Raw genomic sequence first — 22778 nt, forward strand, 5'->3', positions numbered from 1 at the left:
TGGTTTTATGTCCTTTGGAGTGGGGGAAAGGGATTAACAGCTTTTCTAAATAGGGTCCTAGGGAAAGTTTTGCTTGGACCAATGTACCTTTGGCCCTTGTTCCTACTCCCTTCCCCAAACGACTCAGGTACCTAAAACAGAAAGCCGAGTTGGAGGTGATCCTGCTGCAGGACCCTGAGGACCATCCTGGTGGGTCAGTATTTTTCCACTCCCTTGTGAAAATGATGACAGCTTTCAAGCTGTCAAGCTGCTAGCACTCAGCCATGCTGGGCGTGAATGTGTGACACACTGCGGCAGGAAGTGCTCAACATCAGATCTGTCGATAACCGGACCTTTCTTCCAGGAAGACAAGGTCATGTGGCCTTGTATGTGAGTAACTCAGGTTGTGACTACCAAAGGCATAACACTCTCAGAGATATGGGGCCCTTTCTCCACTAGGTCCCCCTAAGGGACCAAAGAGCTCTTTGGAAATGTCACATGTGGAGCGGTCCCCTCTCAAGCTAACATGAACGCACAGTGTGTAGTTCGCAAAACGACAAAAAGATGCTATGATGGTGTCCATCGGTACCAGAGGCAAACCAAAGCTGAATGCCAGCACTGTGTGGAAAATATTAACAGCCACAGCCACAGGTCCTCTCTTTATCTTAAGCCCCGAGACAGCAAAGATAGCTGTCACATTTCTCATCTCCCTCTTTCCAAAATACCTTCTTCTTAAATAGACAGCATCACTCTCAGCCCCCTCCCACATCCCTTCGTTTCTTTTCTGTGGAGAAGCAGAAAGTAAAGGGTACTTGCAGTAAAGGAATTCCTCTGAAGTCAGATCTGATCAAGGTTTTTGGTCCTTGTTTGATTCAAAAGTCTGCACTGATAGATGTGGTATGCTTGCCTAGATCAATCAGATTGAGATTCTATATTTTTTGTTCTGCTGAAAACACCAGAGAATGAAGATGCTTCTTTCCAGGAAATTTGGATACAAAAAAGTAAGGTCTCTGATACTGGGAAATACCCTCAGCTGGTTTCTGACCCACTGTGGCAAGCCTTCATATGTAACCTTGGGAATGCTATGTATGAATACAGATATGCCTAAAGATGCAGCTAGTCCTCAGTTATCTGGGGAAATTTTGGCTCAACGTAACTTCTAAAATCAAAATCTGGTGTCTTAAATCTCTTGAGCCTTTCTGGAAGCATTTCTTACATTGCATGCCTCAGTTTCCCATACATACAGCAATGAATTAAGATAAGCACACTGCCACATTCCCAGTCAAACACTGCAGCTTTTCATCCACATTTAATGTTTATCTACTAAAATCCATCATGAGGCAACTACATCAATGGCTTTTGCTCTTTATGCAGTCCCAGACTAAACCTGAACCAGTGGCAAAGCTGGAAACAGCTATCCCTGCCCAGCTGCCAAAATGAGCCCAAATGAGCTCAGCCCCAGGTCAATGCCACTGGCTGGAGCTCAGCCCCAGGTCAAGAGTCGTCCATGTTCCCATCTCCTCCACCCATTTGTTGACAGAATAACTCTATTTACTCTTCTCTAGTTGGATTGCGGTTGTTTTTCATGAAAAACAAAGGGGCACGTACAGAGCTGCAGGGCTGTAAGCAGAAGGTAGTGCAGGCAAGGTAGGTGAGGAGAACCTGGGGCTAGAAGAAAAGCAGATGTTGCAGGGAGGAGGGAGCAGCAGTGCAACAGCGTGCAGGGAGCCCAGTGTCAGGAGACTGGGCAGCAAGAAGTGCAAGAAGACCAGAGGCAGTCTTGTTGGTGGGGATTGAGAGACATCGTGCTGTGCTTTCATCTGCAAGACCACTGTGATAACTGGACCCGCTGGCTACTCCTGTCTTCCCTCCTTCAAGTGTTCTACACCTGCCAGCCAGCATCTGCTTCATCTTTGTGCTAGGAAGCACACACCCTGCATTTTGCCTCTCCCTCCAATGGGACCAAGGAGGATAGCTAAGAAATACAGCAGTTGCTCAGCAACTCCCTGTCCCCCAAGGAGGACAACATAAGCTATCCGCACCAGCCTTCTGGGTTGCTTGTCTCTGCACAGCTGGAGGTGCTCCTGCTCTACCCTGATATTTTTCAGGCTTGACCTGCTCAGACTGCAGATCTTCTTGCCCTGCAAGCCTCCAAAAACTCCATTTTGGAAAAGAAAAAAACATTGTACAGGGTGCACTGACCCATCGTGGCAGGACGGTGCAGGACAAAGGCCGAGCTGAAGGGACATGGCATCAGGTTATTGATCGCTGAGGAGACCTTGAGCTTGGGTAAATAGATGTCCTCCTTTCTCCCCCATTCCATGTGTGTGTAAGCTGTCTTGCATAGGGGTATGGGCCAGGCCTCACAGGCAGTAGCAGGCTTCAAAGGTAGGTCTGCAGCTCTGGGGAAACCCCGGTGCCTATCACCAAATCTAACAAAGTGGTTCTGCTGCTGTTGCTTCCTGCCCTCCTCCCCCCCACCCCTCCATCTGTGGTTCTTTGCTTGTGCCCGCTGTTTCTGAAGGGATACTGTGATAGCAGAGAATTGCCCTTGCTCTCCTGCTCCACCCAGCTTGGTTCGCTGAGGAGGAGATCCTCTCCAGGGCTTGCCCAGAAAGGTGACCCATGAGAAGCAAGGGAGGGCAGCCTTTGCTGGGCCTGTTTGTACCATGTACCTCTCTGGAAGGGTGTATTAGAGGAAGCAGATGTGCAGCTGATTGTCCGAGTGCTGATGTTCACCAAGCTGGGTTTAAAGTGAGTTATTTGGTGCTTACGTTCCACAAGTGTGTTCCCATGTTGGAAGGCAGCCTAGAGGGCTTGGCACTCAGTAACTAGGGGAAAGCAAGGAGACGAAGAAGCCCACTCATCCTTATCGTGGGAACATTCCATGGCATCCGTGCAGGCTAAAATGTGCATGAGGCCAACCATCTCTTCTCACATCTGCAGCAAGTCCCTCCCATGCACTCATGCCCCCACGCTCATACGCACCACGGGGCACAAAGACAACTCACAGACACGTAGACAGGGCACTGGCATTCCCCAAGACCTCTGTGCCCTCCCACACGAATGCATTCACATCCCTTGCCAGCCACAGAAACACAGGAAGCCTTTGGGGGCGATAGCAGAGGAAAGGAGAAGGAAGGCAGGTGAGATAATGAAGATTAACATGGTTCTCTTGGGCGATGGCATTTCTTACCCTCAGAGTCTGGGGCTGACGGAAGGGGAGAAAGAAAAAGAAGCAGCCTGAGGGAGATGAGGGGCAAAGGAAGACAGAAGGTGTCTCCTGGCACAAGCAGAATGTGGTGGAGGGCTGGGTGTTACTCAGGTGCTCTTTCCTCGCTAGCTCAGCTGGTGAGTCAGTGTCAGCATGGGCTTAGCCCTGAGACAGCCTGGTGAGAATGGCAAGGTTGGCTCACTTTTAGGGACTGAGAGCAAAATGGCACAGCAAGCAAAGTGCAGCTTCAGGCTTCCAGGCTGTGACTGGTTTGTGCAACTTCTGTGTGCATTTGAGGGCACGAATTTCCTTTTGCATTGATTTCTAGGTCAATAAAATACCAGGTTTTAAATAATTCTCAGCGGGGGAGGACCACACGTTTGTCTCCAGAGAAATTCGTTATTGTACTCATTGGTGGTTTTGGCAGAAGCAAAACCCAGCAAATACCTTTGAAAATTAAGGGATTACCAGGAGGCACGGACAGGACACTGTCCTGGAGGCCTGCCTCCTACCGAATTAGGAGTTTTACTCACATTCACACTGAGCGAAGTCTTTGATAGTCAGCACACAGATCTGTTGAGACTATAGATCTCATGGCATAGCACCCCCGGAGACAGATGTAAAGGGAAGCAGAAAACCCAGCCTGACCATGGTGTGCTGTGTCACTAGATATACCTGATGGAGACTGAGGAACAGGAGGAAGATGCCAGCTCCCTCTCAAAGGACAAATCAGAGATTAACTCACGTGACTGCCTTCGCTATGTGCCCCTTGGGATAGCCTTTCTTTTGCTGGCTGGAGCTGCTGCAGCAACCTGGTATTTCCTAGGTAAAAATTCAACACGTTTTGTCCCCATGCAGGAGGTGGGTGGGGTGTAGTCAAGGCAATGCTGAGCGTAAAGCATAGTAGTGACTCTGGGTGATCTTTACAGACTCATATATACGGGTAAACCCCTCTCTCCTACCCCTATCTCTACCTTATCAGCAAGGTAATCCAGTAGTGTCTTCTGTTGGCAGACTACAGACCATGGCACCTGGAACCGGCCATCCTGCAGTTCTACTGTGGCAGCCTCCAGGTTCTCAACCGCCAATACTCCCCGGACCTTGGGCAGGTGGAGTCCAGAGCCTTTTGGTTGGAGTCAGCTAAGCTCCAGAAGATGGTGAGGGCAATTTCATGACCAGAGCTGGCCTTGAGGGAGTTCAGTGAGTAGAAAGAGGAAGGGGTCCGGTACCCTCCTCCAAGAGACAGTCTTGGTGGGTCTGTACAGCTAGAAGGGTGAAACACAGAGTTGGCCATAGTTCCTTTGCCACTGTAACATTGCACAATAGTTATCAGACAACATTCTCATTGCAGCTGAAGGAACTGATTCGTGCCACAGAGCTGGGTCGATATTACAACTCGAGCACAGTGTATGCCTTTGGGTGAGTAGCACCCACAGCACATTTGCTTGTTTGTGTGTGAAAGCTTCCAGTCGATTGTACTCTGGTTTCACTGAATTCTGGCCATGACAAACTGCTGCAGTCCCCACCATGAGTTCTAGGCTGGGCTGGGCAGTCCAGATCCAGAATGGTTCCAGCATGACAGGGCTGGGGCTATTTTGATGTTCATGTTCATCTGAAGTCATAATAAATAACCAAAACGGAGAAATTTTCAGAGGCAAAAGTTCAAGAGAAAAAAAATCACTAGGAAGATCTGAAAAAACCCACCCCTGGGCTTGGCATTCCCAGCAGAAACTAAGCATCTGGAAATTAATTTGTCTAATTCAATAAAGTGATTTTATGACCTGATCCTAGGCACCAAAAGGGAGAGGCCAGAAAAGGTATTCCAGCCAAGAAGTATGGTCCACCTGGGAATAGGGTAACAGTGAAATGGGAAGATGTGGGACTACAGCTTTTCAGGTCATCACAGTAGATCAGGAAAGCAGGAATAACTTCCAAACTGATATATAAATTTGCTTCTGATTTTTTTTCCATGGAAAACTACACCTCTAAATTTTTCCTTCAACTAAGCAAAATTCCAATTGTGATGTAACTCGATTTTCAACTGGGAAAAGAAAAGTTTCACTTGCAATTCTTCCTCTAGCCTTTTACTGAACAAAGGTTTGTTTCAACATCTCTTCCCCCTCCCCCAGCCAATTTTCTCTGCCAGCTGGTTGAACAGAGCTTTCCCAGTCACAGCCTCCTGCAGCTTGAGCCTGCCCAGCATTAATGGCTTGTGGTAAGGTACTGAGTCATAAATCATCCACTTGTCACCACTGGGAGGTGAGACAATGAAGTCTTGAGTGTTTCTTTTTAACCCCTGGTCAGTAGTAACCAAAGGTCATTTCTACCTGAAATGAGACTACTCATTAGACCAGCCTTGATTAATTATCACAGTAATTTGACCACCTATGGTCATTACTAAAGACAGATGGCGTAAAATGTCTTCCTCTCCCAAAGGACAGAACGTTAAGCAGCACCATGGACATAGCAGCTCTCCTGCCCCACTCAGAGTGGTTCTTCTGGGTCACAGCAGCAAGCTGGGAAGCCTGCACAGATATGTCTGATTTGTGGAAAAACAGGGGGAGGTTAATCTCTGGGCTTTGTCTCTCCAGTGATTCTGGAGAAGAAGAGAGAGGATATTTAACATGCTATTTCTCTGTTAGGGAGGGTGCTCTGACCTTCTTCTTCTGGTTTGCCCTCCAAATCCCTGAGAGTCAGCAGAAGGAGGTGACTGCTGAAAGGGTAAACACAACGCTCCATCAAGAGCTCTCCACCAGCTTCAACAGCTCGGGCAGCCTGTCCTACCAGATGGAGTACAGGGTCAACCCAGACTCACTGGTTCTGCTGGGTAAGTACCAGCTGCTCAGCTGTGTCATGAGCAGTCAGAAATGCTCCAAGATTTATAAGTTGCTGAAAGGAGGTTAGGAGAAAAAACCAGAAGTCACTACTGAAGAGGATAAAGGAAACCTGAAGAGGATAGGGGGAAAGTGAGGATCAGGAGATACATGTATTTCTTCCTGATAAAGGACAACTGAAATCTGACAAAAAAAGCATCCTTCCTTTGAAGGATTAAAGATTATTGGAGATACAGCTGACCATGACCAGCTAGGTAATTTTTTTTTTCTCACATCAGTTTTGGCCTCTGTGGAGTAAGATCTTACACAGGTCATGACTTTGATCAGCTCAGCTCAAAAATAACAAGCAATTAGGCCTACTTTCCTTTGGGAGATTATTCCAGGCTACTTGATTGAGAGAAGACCAAAGGCAATGTAGCTGAGTCACCACTCATCTTTCTCTGACACAAAGCACTGTTGCCACTTTGGTTCTTGACATATAATTTTAAGGTTTATTTATTGTTGCCCACAGTGAAGATCACAGCCTGTTTAAAAAGCCATCCCTACAGGACTTCTTTAAAATAGGTGTTAGATAAAGAACTAGGGACCTGACTATATTAAATTCATCCAAGTCCAATGGAATTTGTGTTTGGTGTTTGCAATGGGACTTAACTTCTTAGCCTGAGCTGATCCCTCTTACAGAGCCCCAAACCTCAGAGGTTTTAAAATACATTGTGTTTCTTCTCTCCCTTTGAGACTCTCATTTCCAAGTTTCTTCTTCCCACAAAATGTTACATTCCCAAGCCTTTTTCCCCAGATTTGTTGTCTTGCATTTTTCTAAGGTGAATCTTACGTTAATATATCCCATCCATATTTTAATTTTTCCCTCCACTTCTTAATTGTTTTGTTTTGGGTGTCATATTTTGATGTCCCGAAAGAAAATTTGACTTCCTCAAAATTATTTTTTCTCCTTTATCTAGACCACCATGTTAGGATCTTGTTCCTAAGCTGCGTTAGCATCTCATAAAGACATCTCCTCCTCCAGTTACCATCAGTCACTTCTACTTACAACTTTTTTCCAGCAGACCAGACCTTATGCTCAGTCAGTTTAAATAAACTTAAGAAAGATACCATAAGATAATATGCTGAATGCTTCCAAGTCAGCCCATCTAGCATTTCCCCTTTCTTTACTCACTTCATAATGTAACTCATAAACACAAGTGATGGTGCTATTCTTTTGGCTGCTCCCAGTTACTTCTTATTCCCTTCACATCTGTTTTACTGTTTTATTCATTTCAGCAGACCACACTTCTATTTTGGCATTAACACACCCTCTGTAGTTTCTCCAGCTCCTTCTGATTTCCCTAGTCCTTTCTGCCTCCCTCTCCGGTCAGAAGCACAGTTTAGCAACTGAGCCAGAAACCTCTTCTACTGCTCGGCCAGGGTGACCTCAAGCCAGTGGCTTAACCTCTGCCTTCATTTGCTCTGTAAAACTGGAGGTAAAAAATAGATAGCTAATAGCAAGTCATTAGCACATCATTGCTTTCTGACAGACTCATTTGCTGACCTGCTTAGCTCTAAACACTAAGTCTGGCTGCAGCCTGCCTTAAGACACAGAGCTGCAAACCATGGACCAGCACAGGAACCTCTCCAGCCTCTCCAGTGCTTTGTTTTTACTAACTGCTACACTCAGCCCAGGACACTGGCTCCCCCTTTCCCCCAGCGAGTTTCAGGGATTCCTCCTCCTCACAGAAAGTCAGTTTTATTACCTTCAGATAAAAGAGTACTTAACACCAGCTCAGCACACATCCTTCCCTACAGCACATGAGCTTCTCTAGGAGCCTGCCTTATGCCTACAGGATTGTCTTTCCACAACATCTGTTTTTCCTATGACAAAACTGCTCCACTCTCCCCACAGAATTGCAAACTCTGCTTAGGACCTACAGAAGACCAAAAGCCTTGACCTAGGCAAGCCCCCAATAACAATTCTCACACCCAACTGACCTCATGGTGTCTTTTATTTTGGCAATTACTCCCAGCAGCACCTGATCTCTGACCAGTTCCAGTTCAGCTGGGAGGCTGGAGCAAAGCCCAGCTCTCCTAAAAGTGTTGTGCACCCTGTGACTCTCTTTTCCACAGATTTATGGTCTTTGCTGGTGGTTTTCTCCATATCTCCCTTCTCCAGAGGTGGACTCTAAGTATGCTGAGTAGCTCATCAAACAGTGGTCATCAAAAGACCTCTTTCCCCACCCTCAGTAACTCCCAAACTTTGCAGTGAGGGAGTGAGGATTATATCTATATATGTGTGTGTGTGTGTGTGTGTGTGTGTGTATGTATAAAACTGGGAGAACAGGGAAAGGGTCAGCAGGTGGTGAAGGCACTGGGAAGTAGGATTGGCTGGCAGAGGAAGGGAATGGCTGCCTGAAGCAATGCCCAGCCCTCCTGGGAAGGGGAAGAGGCACATGAAAACAGGCAAAGAAAAAAGGCAGAGAAGCCCATGGTGGGCTGGAAAGCACGAATTGGGGCTGTTGGATTCGGAGCAAAGGCTAGAGAGATTTCCCAGAGAGATGAGGTGGGAAAGGCATGACTGAAACAAGTCCCTGAGAGCAGACAGAGAAGTGCCTGGAGGATGTCCCATGCCAAAATTGTGAGTCACTTACATATGAAGGGAGGGAGCCCTCACCTGCCATGCTAGCATTCAGACACTACCAGTTTATCTTTTTGTTTATCTTCCTTTATATATTTTCTTTCTAACAGAATCCAGTGTGAAAGACATAGTAGTGCTGAAATCCACTCTGGGTAGGCTATCTTTTCCTTTCTTTTTGAGTTTGTGACTTTATGGGAGGGATTTTTACAGGGGACGGAAAGCTTGTTGGCTTCCTGGAGTTGTAAGTCCTGGGAAGGGGAGATGAGAACAGTAGCAAGGGAGCATCAGTGCTGCTGCTTGGCCAGATCCAAACTACATGATGCAGCTATGTGTTGAATGGCTCCGAGCATTCTGACACCTCTGCCCCAGTAGCACAACACTGTGCAGAGACACCAGCTCCCAGGGGCAGCGCAGCCACCTTAGTCTTGTCCCTGTCCTAATGAGTCCTGTCAAATAGCTTGGTGTACTGGTACAACAGTGCTATTTCCAGGCCCCATGAAACTGCTGAGTGGGGTGGGTGGGTTCCTACATGGCTCTGCACAGGATGTGCTGTCCATCATTTTGGACTCTGTTGTCTTAGTGTTGTTTGAAGATGCTTCTAGTAATTTCAGGCAGTGTTGTAAGTGCTGTGGCTGGCAGCTTGCATTAGATATGCTATTAGAAACTTACCTTTAAACTGACTTTTACTCAAAAATCCTGGTCTGGAAGCCTGCTGAAATCTGGAAATCAGATGAGGGGGATGTAAAGCTGGGAAGAATATGAGGATGAGAGGAGAAAGAGGTGAAAAAGAAAATAAAGCCAGAGGAAGATAACTGTGCTGTGCTGATATTTAAAGCCTGAGGTAACACTAGCTTAACCAAGGAAGAGGCTTTCTTATAGAAAGAAACTGGGGCAACAGTATGAGGGGACCAGTGCCACCACAACATATGTAAAAGTAAACTGAGATCACTGGGATGAGTCAGCCTTACCCTGAAATAGGGCTCACACTATTTCCCTTACAACCACCCCTAAGTCCCCCTTTGCATCCATTCACATCACCCTGAGGTTTAAAGCCCTCTATCTTTCCCTCGGATCCAGGTTGCTACAGGTACAGCTACGTCCAAGAGGATGATGTTCTAAGGCTGGAGGGCCCTGACTACCTGGCCTCCAGTTGTCTCTGGCACCTCCACGGCCTCAAGGGCTATATGATCAAGCTACGCCTGGAGTGGACTCTCCCAGACTGCAGGGACCGCCTGGCCATGTATGACGCAGCTGGGCCACTAGAGAAACACCTCATCACCTCGTAGGTAGCTCCTGAGCAGGGCACGCACCACAGGGAAGCCGTGCAGGATGGCACAACACACCACAGCAGGGGAAGGTGTTAGACTACATCAGAGGAAATTCTCTTTGATGCAGAACCTGCCTCTTGCTGATCATCTAAAGTCACTGATGTGGGATATCACAAAGCCAGCCATGCAGCCTGAGAGATTACAGCAGCATGAGCTGTCTCTCTGCTGGTCTTTTATTTGATTGAGTTAGTGCCTCACAGCAGGCATGTGCTGAGGATAACACAGACCTCCATTGTCTCTTTCTCGTTCTTCTCTTCCATTAGTTTGTTGCTTGCTTCACTCCCATCTTTTTATCTTTTTCCTCTGAGGATCTATGGCTGCAGCCGGCAGGAGCCCGTCGTGGAAATCCTTTCATCTGGCCCTGTCATGTCCGTTGTGTGGAAGAAAGCCATGTACAGCTACTATGACCCCTTTATCCTCTCAGTGCAGGCAGTGCCCCTCGAAGGTGAGAAAGGCTAGAGGAGGGTGGCCATAGATACAGGAAGGACACAGGTTATCTCCTACAACATCACAACTTCTAGAGGTACTCCATCCCCATTAGGGGCAGAATTCACTCTAGATTGCAAGGGTAGAGGTGATCAGTAAAAAGCAGGTTAGATGTTGCTCTCTCACCTGGACTCATACATCAGCATCTGGCTCGAGTCTTTACAGCCCTGGCTCTGGCAAGCAGAATGAGTGATTGTGATACTTTAAGAGAAGGCCAAGCTCTCATGCATGGACAGACCAGGTTTGGCCTGGACATCGTGTCCAGATGCACTTGCAGATAAATGTCAATTCAACATAAGAATCTAAAACAGCAATATACGTTACCATTACCCTTCTCTGGACAAGAGGAGGAGGCTAAAAGTCTTGCCAAGTAGAAATGGCCCCTTGAAGGGGAATGGTGGAATGTCCTAGTCACCTTTAGCATCAGGTCTTGAAGCCCCATTTCTGCCTTCTTGCAATGGGATGAGTAAATGGCATGAGTCCAATGGGTTCGGCTGCCAGGTAGCAGAGCTTTGAACATCTGTATTTACAGCCTGCGAAGTGAATATAACTCTGCAGGAGGGCCTGGAGCTGCAGGGAAAGATTGGCACCCCACACTACCCCAGTTACTACTCACCCAACACGCAGTGCACTTGGCACATGACGGTAAGCCAGCTCTCACAAGAGCATCCACCCCATCCCTGAAACCCGTGCGGCACTCCCCGCATTAGGCAGGGAATACAACCAGTGCTCTGGCTTGCAATGTGTGAATCAGCGTCTCTCCCCTTCACACCTACCCTGCTCATTTCTGTCATATGAGTGGGCTGCAGCATTCATAGGATCCATCTACAGTCTGCTCTGGACCCCCTTGCCTGCAGGTCCCATCTCTTGACTATGGGGTCACCCTGTGGTTCGATGCCTACGCACTCAGCAGACAGACGCACGACCTGCCCTGTACCCAAGGCCAGTGGATAATTCAGAACAGAAGGTGTGTGCTGGGGTCCTGATTTCTCTTACTAAACACTTGGGATTAAACTGGGATTGAATCTCTGTATGTTCCCTGCTCACTTCAGCCACCGGGTCTGAGGAAGGAGAGCCTATCACCACACTCAGTGGCCACAGTTTGTGCTGGTGCCTCTTGTTTTTCTACTTTTTTAACTTCTCTTATTCACAGGCTTCTCAATGAGCACATTTCTTACAAATTTGCTTTGAGCCACCAGCCTGCCTTCTCTGTCTTGCTGTTTGCATCAGGCTTCCTAGTTTTCTCTTGTCTGTGTAACCTTGGTGTCCTCCCACGTCTCCTGTGTTTGCAAATCTGCCTGTCACCACCTCTGCAATATTATCTGTGTGTGCCATTGCCTTGCATCCACCTCCATACAGATCTTCCGCCTAGCTCCATATCCTCCTGCTTTGACTACAGCCACTTCCCCCTGCAAGACTTCTCAAAATTAGCATCCATACACAGCTGGGGCTGCAGCCCACCCCTCCCCAGGCACAAAGGACTGGGAGATGCTGGGCTCCCACCTCCTCAAAGCAGGCTCTGAGATGGTTAGACCTATGGCTTTTGTTTTTCTCCCACTTACTGCAAAATTGCCCCTTTCCATCCAAGACTTCCCCCAGCCCATCTCATTAACTTTCTCTCCACTGCTCCTGTGGGGGGTAACTTCTTTTCCTCTGGAGTATCTGATCCAGAAGCTCTGTTCCCCTTGCTTAGGATTTCCACTTCTCCTCTCCCTGACATCCTCTCTTAAACTGTCAGCACCGCAGTTTCTACGACATGGAAGATAAACGTGAGAATGGAATTGCTTTGTGCCCTTGCCCAGAAAGTGGGAAATGTCCAAAGATAGTAGGGTCACTCTGAACTCTGGGTCTCATGCCATGTTGAAGGTATTTTGCCTTCCTGGCTTCCCCCCACACCCAGTCTGTGTGTCCCCCTTCCCACAGAGACCCCTTGCCCCACTTTGTTGTCTTCTCCTTCCTCCCTGCCCAAGACACCCCACCTGTGTTTGCTCCTCAGATTGTGTGGCCTGCGGACCCTGCAAGCCTACGCTGAGCGGATCCCAGTCACGTCCTCTGTTGACATTACCATCACCTTCACCTCACAGATCTCCTTAACCGGCCCTGGCGTACAGGCAGCTTACAGCCTGTACAACCAATCTGACTGTAAGTTCAGGCTCCTCCCTGCTCCTTAGTAGCTGGGTAACAGCCCCTGTGCACTTGGCTTGTATTAGAAGAAACACATGACATGTCCCGTGAGCCCTAGGTGCCATCTGCCTATCAGGCACGTGTTCACAAATCAGTGATGCACACACCACTGATGTCTCAAAAAGAAGAGGCATTTACATGTAAAGCTGCTTCTGCACATGTGGCCACATGTTGCCAGAGCATCCATGCACCAAAACACCAGGTCAGAGAGTTGTCTACAGTCCCACCCCAATGCCCACATCATGGACTGCTCTTGAGAATTCAATGAGATACCACCTCCAGCTTGAAGTGACTTTTATTTCAATTACAAGAGCTCTTAGAGCTGTTTCCTGCTCACCTTGGAATCCATGCAAGCGAGAGACAAATGAAAACATACATAAATACACATATGCACATATGCAAATGCACACCCACAGTCTGTCTTTCCAAGGTTTCTCCATCTCACTCCTAAAGGCGCCTGTAACGCACACCAACCCCTGAATACACGCACCTGCCAACACGTGTCTAACACCAACCTTTCAAGGCCCCAACCAAGTTTTAATAATAATTCCAAAGAACCTGTTTCAGCTTTCCTGCAGCATTAGGAGTCCTGAAACACTGTTAAACCAGACATACAGCATACCAGGCGGTGGTTGTCCTGGCTCTTGCCCATTGGTACAATGGGAAGCGGGGAAAAGCCCTCCTTTCTCTGGTGCATAGGCTGGCTCCATTTGCCCTTGTTCAGAGCAGATGACGTGGCAGGTTTTGGGGAGCACAGCAAGTGCCACAGCACACTGCTGCAGCACATATGCAGTCAGGAAGGTGTGCAGCTCCACACTCCATTTTCAAACCACAGGGCTCTGGTGCAAGAACATTTCCAGTCACTGGTGACTAACTACTCTTTGGTGGTTTCACAGCTTGTCCTGGGGAGTTCTTGTGTTTGGTGAACGGCTTGTGCGTCCCAGCCTGCGATGGGATCAAAGATTGCCCCAACGGGCTGGATGAGAGAAATTGTGGTGAGTGATTTCTTCTCCCTGCTGGTCCCTGGTCTCAGCAGCACGCAGCCCCTTGCTCCTTCAAGGGAAGACAGAGATGGTACAGATTCAGTTAGCCTAGGTACAGCCTCGTACCTCCCTCTAGAAGCTTAAAAGCCTCATCCCCACAGCTGTATGGCTTAAGCCTACTCGGGAAGGAACAGCAAGACTTCTTGCTCCTGTGCACAGCACAGCCTTCCTGGGACAACACCCTAGTACCCATGCACCGAGGGCTCCAGGCAGCCTGCAAGAAGCCCCCTGCCCAGGCTGTCCCCCATCTTGCCCTGCTTTGCCCCTACCCAGGCACGACAATCCGGCTCAGCCCTGGGCCACAGCCCCCTCTGCTGTCATACCTCTCAGCATCCTCCTCCAACCCTCCCACCCTGCCCACACCTCCCCAAACCCACCCGCTGCCCTGCTCTCTCCCTTTCCCCCCCAGGCCATTTGTGACACTTGATCTGTAGAGAGCCTTACCCATATATTTCGACCCATTTTGGGAGCATCCAAGTCCTAGATCAGCCATCGTGCCAACAGCAGTTAGTGCTGATGCGGACACCATCCCCAGCATCCCAGGACTCCTGCAAAGCCCCATTCTCATAGAAACAGCTATTCAGGCTCAGGCATGACACCTAATTCATCTATTCTCCCATCTCTGGTGGGGGGTGGGGGGCTCATCACATCGCTGCCACCACTAATTCTTCATTAGTTGTCCCCTACAGCTGTTTTTTCACAGACAGAAAGTTCCCTGAACCACTGGAGACAGTGGCCAATTCTGAAAGATTTAAAGGCAGTTATAGAAAAGCAGAAGGAAGGAAGGAAGGAAGGAAGGAAGGAAGGAAGGAAGGAAGGAAGGAAGGAAGGAAGGAAGGAAGGAAGGAAGGAAGGAAGGAAGGGAGGAAGGAAGGAAGGAAGGAAGGAAGGGAGGAAGGAAGGGAGGGAGGGAGGGAGGGAGGGAGGGAGGGAGGGAGGGAGGAAGGAGAAATCTTTCTCAAGGAAGTTTTAACTCAGTTCTGGAAATGTGAGAGCTCTCACAGCATTGCCAGTGTTGGGTTTTGTATTGACTGCAGTCTTGCCGACAGTGCACTCTGTCCAATCATCCAGCTGTCTGACATCAGGGCTTGCTTGCTTCCCTCATGTAGACACGGATACATATGCATCCTTATGAATAACTAATTCTTTCTTGAATCTTGTTATCATCTTGACCCCAGGGATATCGTGTATCACTCAGTTCCACAAGTTAACACAGACCACAGTGAACAAAATGCATTTTTGTTCCTCAGTGTTTTCCAACATCCCTTTATTTTTGAAAAAGAAAATAGAAACTTTGTGATTTCTTTCCTTTCTTGCACTCTTGCCGCTGTTGCATCTCTGCTTATTTCTCCGTGTCTGTATGCAACAGTCCCTGTCTTTAAAATCAGTGTTCACATTGCCTCAGACCTTCATGTGCCTTTAGCTATCTGGAAGCCTCATGCTAATTACTGAAAAAATTACAGCCATTGCAGTAAGAAAATGCCTGGGAGGTACTGGCCCATCATGTTTGGTACTGTACATAGATACACACAAACACAGAACAAGTTCCTGCTATGAAAATGTATAATCAGAAGTCAGACTCCATGATGGGTAGGCACCTTAGGCCCATCTCCATCCTGAGCAGCTATCAGAGCTCATGGACACTGAAGAATCCATTATTGTCCAGGACTCACCTACCCACGAGCAAGGAGAGCAGCTGCTCTGTAAGGGAAGGTGATCCATGAGCTGAAGGTGACGTCAAGGCAGGAAGAACAGTGACCTTACCAGAGAGAATGCAGTCCTACAGAACCTGAACAAGGCAAGCAGATCAGGTCTGCTGATGGCAATCTGGGGTCAACCAAGAGTCCAGTGACATCAAGGCAAGTCCATGGTGATGAGGCAGGTCTGAGGCCAAGCCAAGAAATCCAGGAAAGTTAAGCCAGCATCAGCAAAGTGTAAGACAGGGTGCAGGCAAAGACTCACAGCTCACTAGACTGCAGCTGGCCTTAAGAACACCTCATGAGGTCAGGGAAGAGGTTGCAGAGCTTACTGGTGCAGTTGGGAGCCTGATCTCACACCTGATGTCTTGTCTTTTGTGCCCAATTCCTGGGCGCTTCCCTCCCACACAGTGTGTCCTGCAAAGTTCCAGTGCCACGAGGACAGCACTTGCATCGAGTTCAGCAGGGTGTGCAACCAGCAGCTGGACTGCACCAACGGGAGCGATGAGGAGCAGTGCAGTGAAGGTAGGGAGGGGACAATGCTGGGCTGACAAATACCTTCCCCTACACTCGAGCCAGGGCTGTCAGTAGCATACTTCCCTCTTGTGAGCTAAGGGCACCAGCTAGGGGTCAATGTGCCCAACCTGTCCACATTTGCTCTGTTTGTAGCTAACCAAGCATGCTCAGGAAATTCCCCGTCATCATTTATGGAGCTCCCCCAAGCTCTCTGTTGCCTTTTTCCCTCCACTCAAAGGACTTCAGGCTGCATCTACAACCTCAGCCTCTACATCCCTCAGCCTTGGCTCCCCTTCCTCTTTGCAGGGGTCCCCTGCGGTCCTTTCACCTATCGCTGTGAAGATGGGACCTGTGTGAAGAAACCCAACCCCCTGTGTGACACCACTGCAGACTGCAATGACCTCTCCGATGAGAAGCGTTGTGGTGAGGAACACTCAGTCACACATCATCCAGGCAGGTTCAGGATGCCACGTAGCTGCAAGTCATCCCTTTTTCCCCCCACCACCCCAGCATAAGCACCCACCCTCCATCGTTCCATCACCTTCTCCCTACCCCAGCCCCACAGCAGCAGTGGCAGCAGCAATGAGCCAGCTCTGTGCTGAGCTGTAAGCAGGCGCTTACTCTTTGGACAGCTGCTCCCCATCTCCTTCAGGCCAGGTAGACATGTCTCACAGGCCAGGTCCTAACCCCAGGCTGCCTGTTGGACCACTATGCTGGTGTGTGTGAAGTAACGCTATCCTACAAAGCTCCAGTGAAATCACCCATGACTGCATGATCACAGGCAGGGAGAGAGCTTGTGTTCTGATTTCCCTGCTTGTTTTTTCTGGACCCTTGGTGGGGAGTGAAAGGAAATGACTGCAAGGGTTCCCCAGCAGCACAGCAGGTAGCACAGACAGCGTGCTGCTCCAAAGCATCCCCAGGCTGCAGCCGGAGGTGGGCTGAGGCTGTGCAGGCATCAGCGGGGGCACCACTGGGAGGGAGCGCTCACTAGACCTGTCCTGGACAGTAAATGAAGCATCTGCTGGCTGGGTTAGGCAAGGGATTAGAAGTCAAACTCTTCAGTCAATTAAGTAGGAAATGAAGGGCAGGCACAGCATATTATGCTCCCTTCCTCCCCTGAAGTACCTGCTGTGTCTCCTTCTCCTCAGACTGTGGGCTGCAAGCCCCTCTCAGCAGGATTGTGGGTGGTGTGAATTCTGTGGAAGGGGAATGGCCGTGGCAGGCCAGCCTGCAAGTTCGGGGACGCCACATTTGTGGGGGAACACTCGTTGCTGATCGCTGGGTGATCTCAGCTGCGCACTGCTTCCAGGATGAGAGGTAAATGGAGAGGGGAGGGTACCTGACAGGAGGATTTGCATTGTTTTCCATGTCATGCATGATGGGAGGATCATGCAGCTTGTGAAGATGACATGGGGCAGCTGCACCTCTCATCTGGCACCTGTGCCATGCTTGTCTGTGGCTTGGAGCTGGAGAAAGGGGTATGGATACACACACTAGTATTTGGGTGTGCGTGCAGGGAAAAAGGGGCAGTGCTGAGATTCACAGAGCAGCTTTGGGAGGGCAATGGTAGTGGAAGACATTTCACACCTCCACCTTTGCTTTGGCTCTGGCTTGTCCCCATGCTGTGAAAACCTTGGAGGTGTCAGCATGTGCTAGGATGGAGCCAGGATAACATTACCTATGGGGGATGCTGTTTGGGTCTCATGCTGCCCACCCTTGGGGCGTGCTCTTTCAGGGGAAGCACAGTCTCTCCCCTAGTTCCTTCCACCAGTGTACATACCACAACAGCAGCAGTAACATACCAATCGGCGGTTCACTCACTCTTTCAAACTAGGAAGAAGTGAGGGGGAGGAAGGTCCACAGCTCTGCTAGGTGACAGGGCTGGGCGGGGAAGGAATGTGCACCCTGAGACCCAGTCTCCACCTCCTCCAAACTCCACTTTTTCTCTACCAGTGAGCCAGTGGGGGTCCCCCACCTCCCAAGCTACTACTGCTGGACTTCCCCAGCTGCCCTTCCCTCCTGATGCTATGGAGCTTGGGGAGGAGGAGCTGCTGGTCATCCTCGGTATGGTGACACTAGCCTTGGTAGGACTGGGGTTGCTTTGCAGTTGCGCTTCTCACCTCACCTTGCTCCTGCCGTGCTCCTCCTACCTGTGTCCTACAACCCTGCAAGGAAGCCCCCCAGTACTGGAAGCAGGCCTTTCAAGTGGTCCATGTGGGCTGGATTTGGCCATTCCGGAGTGTCCCAGTGCAGGATGGATGGAGCCAGCACAGCCCTGTTAAATGGCATGTGTGTGCACCTGCCAGGGAGAGAAACTAAGTGGTGTGAGAGATAAGAAGTAAGGGAAAAGAGGAGCAGAAGAACAGCAGCAGCCTGGGGTGGACTGTGCTATGGGCATCTGCCTGTGCACACAATAGGCTAGAGGTTGGTCCTGAAGGGGAGTTTGGAGCAAGAGAGATGGTCAAACCAGCCCAGGGAGTTCTTTGTACCCAGAGGCGCAGTGTGGGAGAAAACAGCATGTGTAAGGCAAAGGGTAGGCAGGACTCGGAGCCTAAAATCAGACATCTTCCTGCTTCCTCCTGATCTGGTCTAGGGTGAGCTCCTCTCTGCTCCTCAACCTCCTGCTGGGGACAGGGTCTCCCCTGGCTGTTAGCTCTTAGCTGTTCTCTTCTCAGAGGTGTCACCTTGTTAGGCCGTCCCCAGCTTTAGCCCCTGTTTCTGTAAAGGGCTGTCATGCCTTTTAATGCCTTCACTTCTGAGCTGCTTTTCTCACTTCACTCCCTCTTAGAAATTTCTCAGAGCTTGCACCTCCATGTCTCCTCCTTGCAGCTTTGCTTCACCAGCTCAGCTCTTGCTCTCTGTCCTGTCATAGTCACTTGCACATGACCAGCCCCACTTGCTTGCCTCATCTTCATACACCTTTTAGCCTGCTTTGCTAAGGATAAGAAGCAAATATGAGCGAGTTGCCTGGGTGTATGAGTGTCTGCCCAAAGTTAGTCCCACTGTACACGTGTTCAAGGCATCAAAGAGATGTCCCACCTAGTCTGTTGAAATCAGTAGCCAAATAAAAAAAGACACCCCACTGAAGGAGTTGATCATCCATATCGGACTCCTCAAAAGACTGCAACAGAAACAGTCAGGTTCCACCCATCCTTTTCCGTTCGTGTGATGAGTTATCTTCTCTGCTGTGTCCTCCAGACTGGCCTCTGCCTCCATCTGGACTGTTTACTTGGGCAAATATTTGCAAAATGCCACCAGTCACACAGAGGTGTCCTTCAAGGTGATCCGCCTCTTCCTCCACCCTTATTACGAGGAGGACAGCCATGATTATGATGTGGCCCTGCTCCAGCTGGACCATCCTGTGATCATCTCACCCTTAATCCAGCCCATCTGCTTGCCTGCTCCTTCTCACCTCTTTGAGCCTGGTCGTCATTGCTGGATCACTGGCTGGGGAGCCCTCAAGGAAGGTGGTAGGTGCAAGGTCTTTGCTGGTGGCCTATTGTAGCAGAGCCAAGGTGGAAACATAGGTTCAGATGTGGGGTAGGCTGACTAGGCTTCTGTTCACCTCAAAGCGTTATTATGCTTTTTGAATTTTTTTTATTATCACCTTCACACCCTTTGATTTTGGGTCACAGGTTGGCCAAAGTTACCTGTTGAGTGCTTTGAAACCTCATTTGGAGAGGCAGGCATGAAAGTCTGGTAATCTGTATGAGGACAGCATGTGTTCCTTCATCCAAAAACTAGAATAGCCCTTCAGGAATTAGGGGTCTGTCTAGTGGTTGTTGAACCATGGTCACAGCATGGAGCAGCCTCAGTCTCAAAGCTCAACCCTATGCTTACATAGACATGTGGGATCCTGTTGGGTCATTCCCCAGAGACAGTGCCCGAATGGAAAGAGCTGAGATAGAAACACTGCTCTTCATCAAACTGGGACTGGATCTCATGGGGACACCCATTTGTGGCCCCTGCAGCAACATTTTCCCAATGTAAAAGACTCTAGGACCTGGGTCCCCCCAGCAACACCAGTATATTCAATGGGAGCAGTGCAGGGTCCCCTGAGGATCACACTGTGTAATTATTAGTATGCGCCCTGGGACCATTTGACCATTTTGACCACATAGGACCCACACACTACTAGGGGACAGCATGGGCCAAGACCTGTTCCCATGGTGTGGTATGGATGAATCCCTTCTGTTTTGTCAGGAAGAGTTTAGCTGCATAGGTATGGAACCTTCATGTTCCCTCCCCACAGGACCAGCAAAACAAGCTATTTTCTAGTAGTGCATGGCACAGGAATATAGATGTGTTCACCCAGGTCAGCTGGGTGCCTTCACTCACTCACACACTTGCTCCAGCTGCTTCCTAAATGTATCTATCCAGAACTGGACACTCCTGGGTTGCACACTTAACTGGAAGGACTTAACATCCATGTCAATGAGAATCAAACCCAAAATTCTGACATCCCAGAGGTTTCCCCAAACCAGAATCCCCCTTGTCCCAAAAAGCTGAAGTGCTCACACTATGTTCCTGTAGGAAAAGGGACTGAAGGGGAATGTTACTTGTTCCATGCAGATGAAGTGCTCTGCTAGCAAAGTCAGAGACTGTGAGGCCAGTGGAGAGCAGAACAGAATTCAGATGGCAGCTTTCAGCATGCAGTGAGATGGGCATGGGCTGGGGGATCATGGTAAACGGTGGGAAGCTCCACCATTGCTTACCTGCACTACTTTTGGTGCTCTACCCCTCAGGGCACATCAGCAATGTTCTGCAGAAGGTGGACGTGCAGCTCATCCAGCAGGACATCTGCAGTGAGGCCTATCACTACATGATTTCTCCCAGGATGCTGTGTGCTGGGTACCACAAGGGCAAGAAAGATGCCTGCCAGGTGACTGAGGAGTTGTGGGATCAGGGTTGACTACCAGAGGTGGGGTGTGTCCCTAGTCTCCATAAATTAAAATGAGTGTGAAAAGACTTTAAAATGCCTGAATCCCCCAACACTTCCTCTGATCTAAGTGGCCAACCACAGCCCTCAGGACCACTTCTTCCCAGCACCTTTGCCTTAGAAAGGATCCAAAAACATTTAAGCTTCTCTTCTCATTTCAGCCCATTGTCCACTCTTTACCTCCCACTTTCAAGTCACATGTCTACATAAGCGTCTTACCCCATCAGCCTATTCAGCATCCGTCACACGCAGTAACCTGTCTGTTCCTTCATTACTATCAATCTCAAGGAATTCCTCTGTCTCTCATCCTTCCGGGTATCCACTTAAATTCCACCAGCTTCCTTGCACTCCACACGTTTAGAAATGCCACACAGAGCATAAAGAAAAATAGAGCAGTCAGCTTCTTGGGACCCGGCTAGAGGGGAGGAATTTGCATGATGAAGGAATGCAACAATGGGTCAGATGTTTGCACTAGAGACTGGTTTTGACATCTGCTTAAGATACAAGAAGTGTTGCAGATGTCCCAGGCATGAGTTGAGGGGATACAGGAACCTGCATACAGAGGGACTCAGAGCTGGTATAATCGTTCAGCAGGAGAAGCTGGTTGATCACCATCACCCCATTGTTCTTTCCTTTTCTCTAGGGTGATTCTGGAGGTCCACTGGCCTGCAAGGAACCCAGTGGCAGGTGGTTTCTGGCTGGTTTGGTCAGCTGGGGAATGGGATGCGCACGTCCAAATCACTATGGAGTATACACCAGGATCACTCAAGTGCTGGGCTGGATGAACCAAACCATGAGCTGAGAAAAGTGCATCTCTGCCTTCTCCCCATCAGACCTACATTCACGTGGCACTTATTTCTAATCCTACTTGCCTGTCAGAGAAAGAGAGTTTCTGTGTGGGATGTTGTCAGACCCAGGATGGTCTTCTGAGCAGGGTAAAAAAAGCCTGCCGTGGGGATTGTAGAGAAAGGCAGGCAGACCCTCTTCCCTGTCAGTGCTTCCCAGGGAGCATCCCGAGATGTTTTTAGGCCATCCATCCAAAACATCTGGGGGCAGGGGTAACATGACACACGGCAATGGTCCCATATTGCTCATTTCTGAGGAAAGGAACAAGGGGAGTTGAACTTTCCATGAACCATGTGATTCAGCCACACTCTTATGCTGGAACATTTGCTGAAAGAAAATGTGACTGATGTAGTTAGATTTCAGTAACCGTGAAATCAATCTGCTTCCCTCTTCCTTCCTGCTGCTTATCCTTCTTCCCCCTTCCCCTCCCATCACTCCTCCTCTTCCATCTCCCTAATTGCTTCTTTTCTTAGCTGGCATGTGCTGTTCAGGGTTGTTCAGCTCAGCCAGGCAACTCTTCACGTCTCACTGACTCCCAGGCATGAGACCAGCATCACACCCCCCAGGCGCGTGTCCTGCCTCCCTGCTGGCGCAGCACCCAGCCTCCGCTGCTGCACTTTCCTCAGGGACTGGCCCTGGCCCTCAGTGTAAAAACACTGGAGCAGCCTCCCATCCCGTCCCTCAGCCCTTCCAAATACCTTTAACATGAGGGTGTCTCAGCTGCTTCCATCTCCTAACTCAGATAATCCAGGAGGTGAAGGAGAAGGCTTCAGGGCACAGTGCTTAAACAGTGACTGCTATGGGTTTGGGTTTTTTACTAAAAATAGATATATATGTGTGTGTATGTGTGTGTGTGTGTGTATAAAATGGGCCACTCTCTGGAATTAGAAATAAAATTAATTTGAAGCCTTTTTTGGCTCTAGTTTGCCTTACTCTGTTAAAAATTATCTTGGGGTTTGTATCTTTTCGACCAAACTCCAATACTGAAACTGGCAATGGGAAAAGTTTCCACACCCCTGCCTCCCGCTCAGCTGTCCCCCAGGCACAGTGGGGTCAATATGCTAGCCAGATAGGTGGTCCTTGCCT

General features: G+C 49.1%; 1 protein-coding gene and 1 long non-coding RNA gene across 9 annotated transcripts; both read left to right on the forward strand.

The window, feature by feature from the left end:
• The first annotated feature begins 1553 nt into the window (after positions 1-1553).
• On the forward strand, positions 1554-22603 carry TMPRSS6 (transmembrane serine protease 6). Of its 8 annotated transcripts, none has more exons than XM_055808513.1 (18): positions 1555-2268; positions 3863-4019; positions 4208-4350; positions 4545-4612; positions 5836-6020; positions 8764-8805; positions 9731-9935; positions 10290-10426; positions 11000-11112; positions 11325-11434; positions 12464-12609; positions 13548-13646; positions 15803-15916; positions 16214-16360; positions 17056-17224; positions 19106-19377; positions 20653-20789; positions 21490-22603. In XM_055808513.1, exons 2-18 carry the CDS (start codon positions 3872-3874, stop codon positions 21646-21648), a joined length of 2394 nt encoding a protein of 797 aa, XP_055664488.1. In that variant the 5' UTR covers positions 1555-2268; positions 3863-3871; the 3' UTR covers positions 21649-22603. The 8 variants fall into 8 exon arrangements, with proteins under 8 accessions (XP_055664495.1, XP_055664488.1, XP_055664492.1 ...); XM_055808516.1 differs by having other exon boundaries at positions 1556-2268; positions 16214-16330; XM_055808515.1 differs by lacking the exon at positions 1555-2268 and adding an exon at positions 2298-2367.
• LOC129784757 (uncharacterized) lies at positions 11442-12248 on the forward strand. The gene is made up of 2 exons (XR_008747826.1): positions 11442-12105; positions 12139-12248. It is a non-coding gene; the product is annotated as an uncharacterized LOC129784757 (long non-coding RNA).
• Positions 22604-22778: the final 175 nt, after the last annotated feature.

Source organism: Falco peregrinus, chromosome 6 (assembly GCF_023634155.1).
Source record: "Falco peregrinus isolate bFalPer1 chromosome 6, bFalPer1.pri, whole genome shotgun sequence".
Classification (NCBI taxonomy): domain Eukaryota; kingdom Metazoa; phylum Chordata; class Aves; order Falconiformes; family Falconidae; genus Falco; species Falco peregrinus.

Excerpts from the sequence above, each read along its gene's own strand:
- TMPRSS6 (XM_055808513.1), top strand. The coding sequence starts at position 3,872 with ATGGAGACTGAGGAACAGGAGGAAGATGCCAGCTCCCTCTCAAAGGAC. Across the intron at positions 4,020-4,207 it reads AGCAACCTGGTATTTCCTAG|ACTACAGACCATGGCACCTG; the intron begins GTAAAAATTCAA and ends TTCTGTTGGCAG. Across the intron at positions 20,790-21,489 it reads GCAAGAAAGATGCCTGCCAG|GGTGATTCTGGAGGTCCACT; the intron begins GTGACTGAGGAG and ends CCTTTTCTCTAG.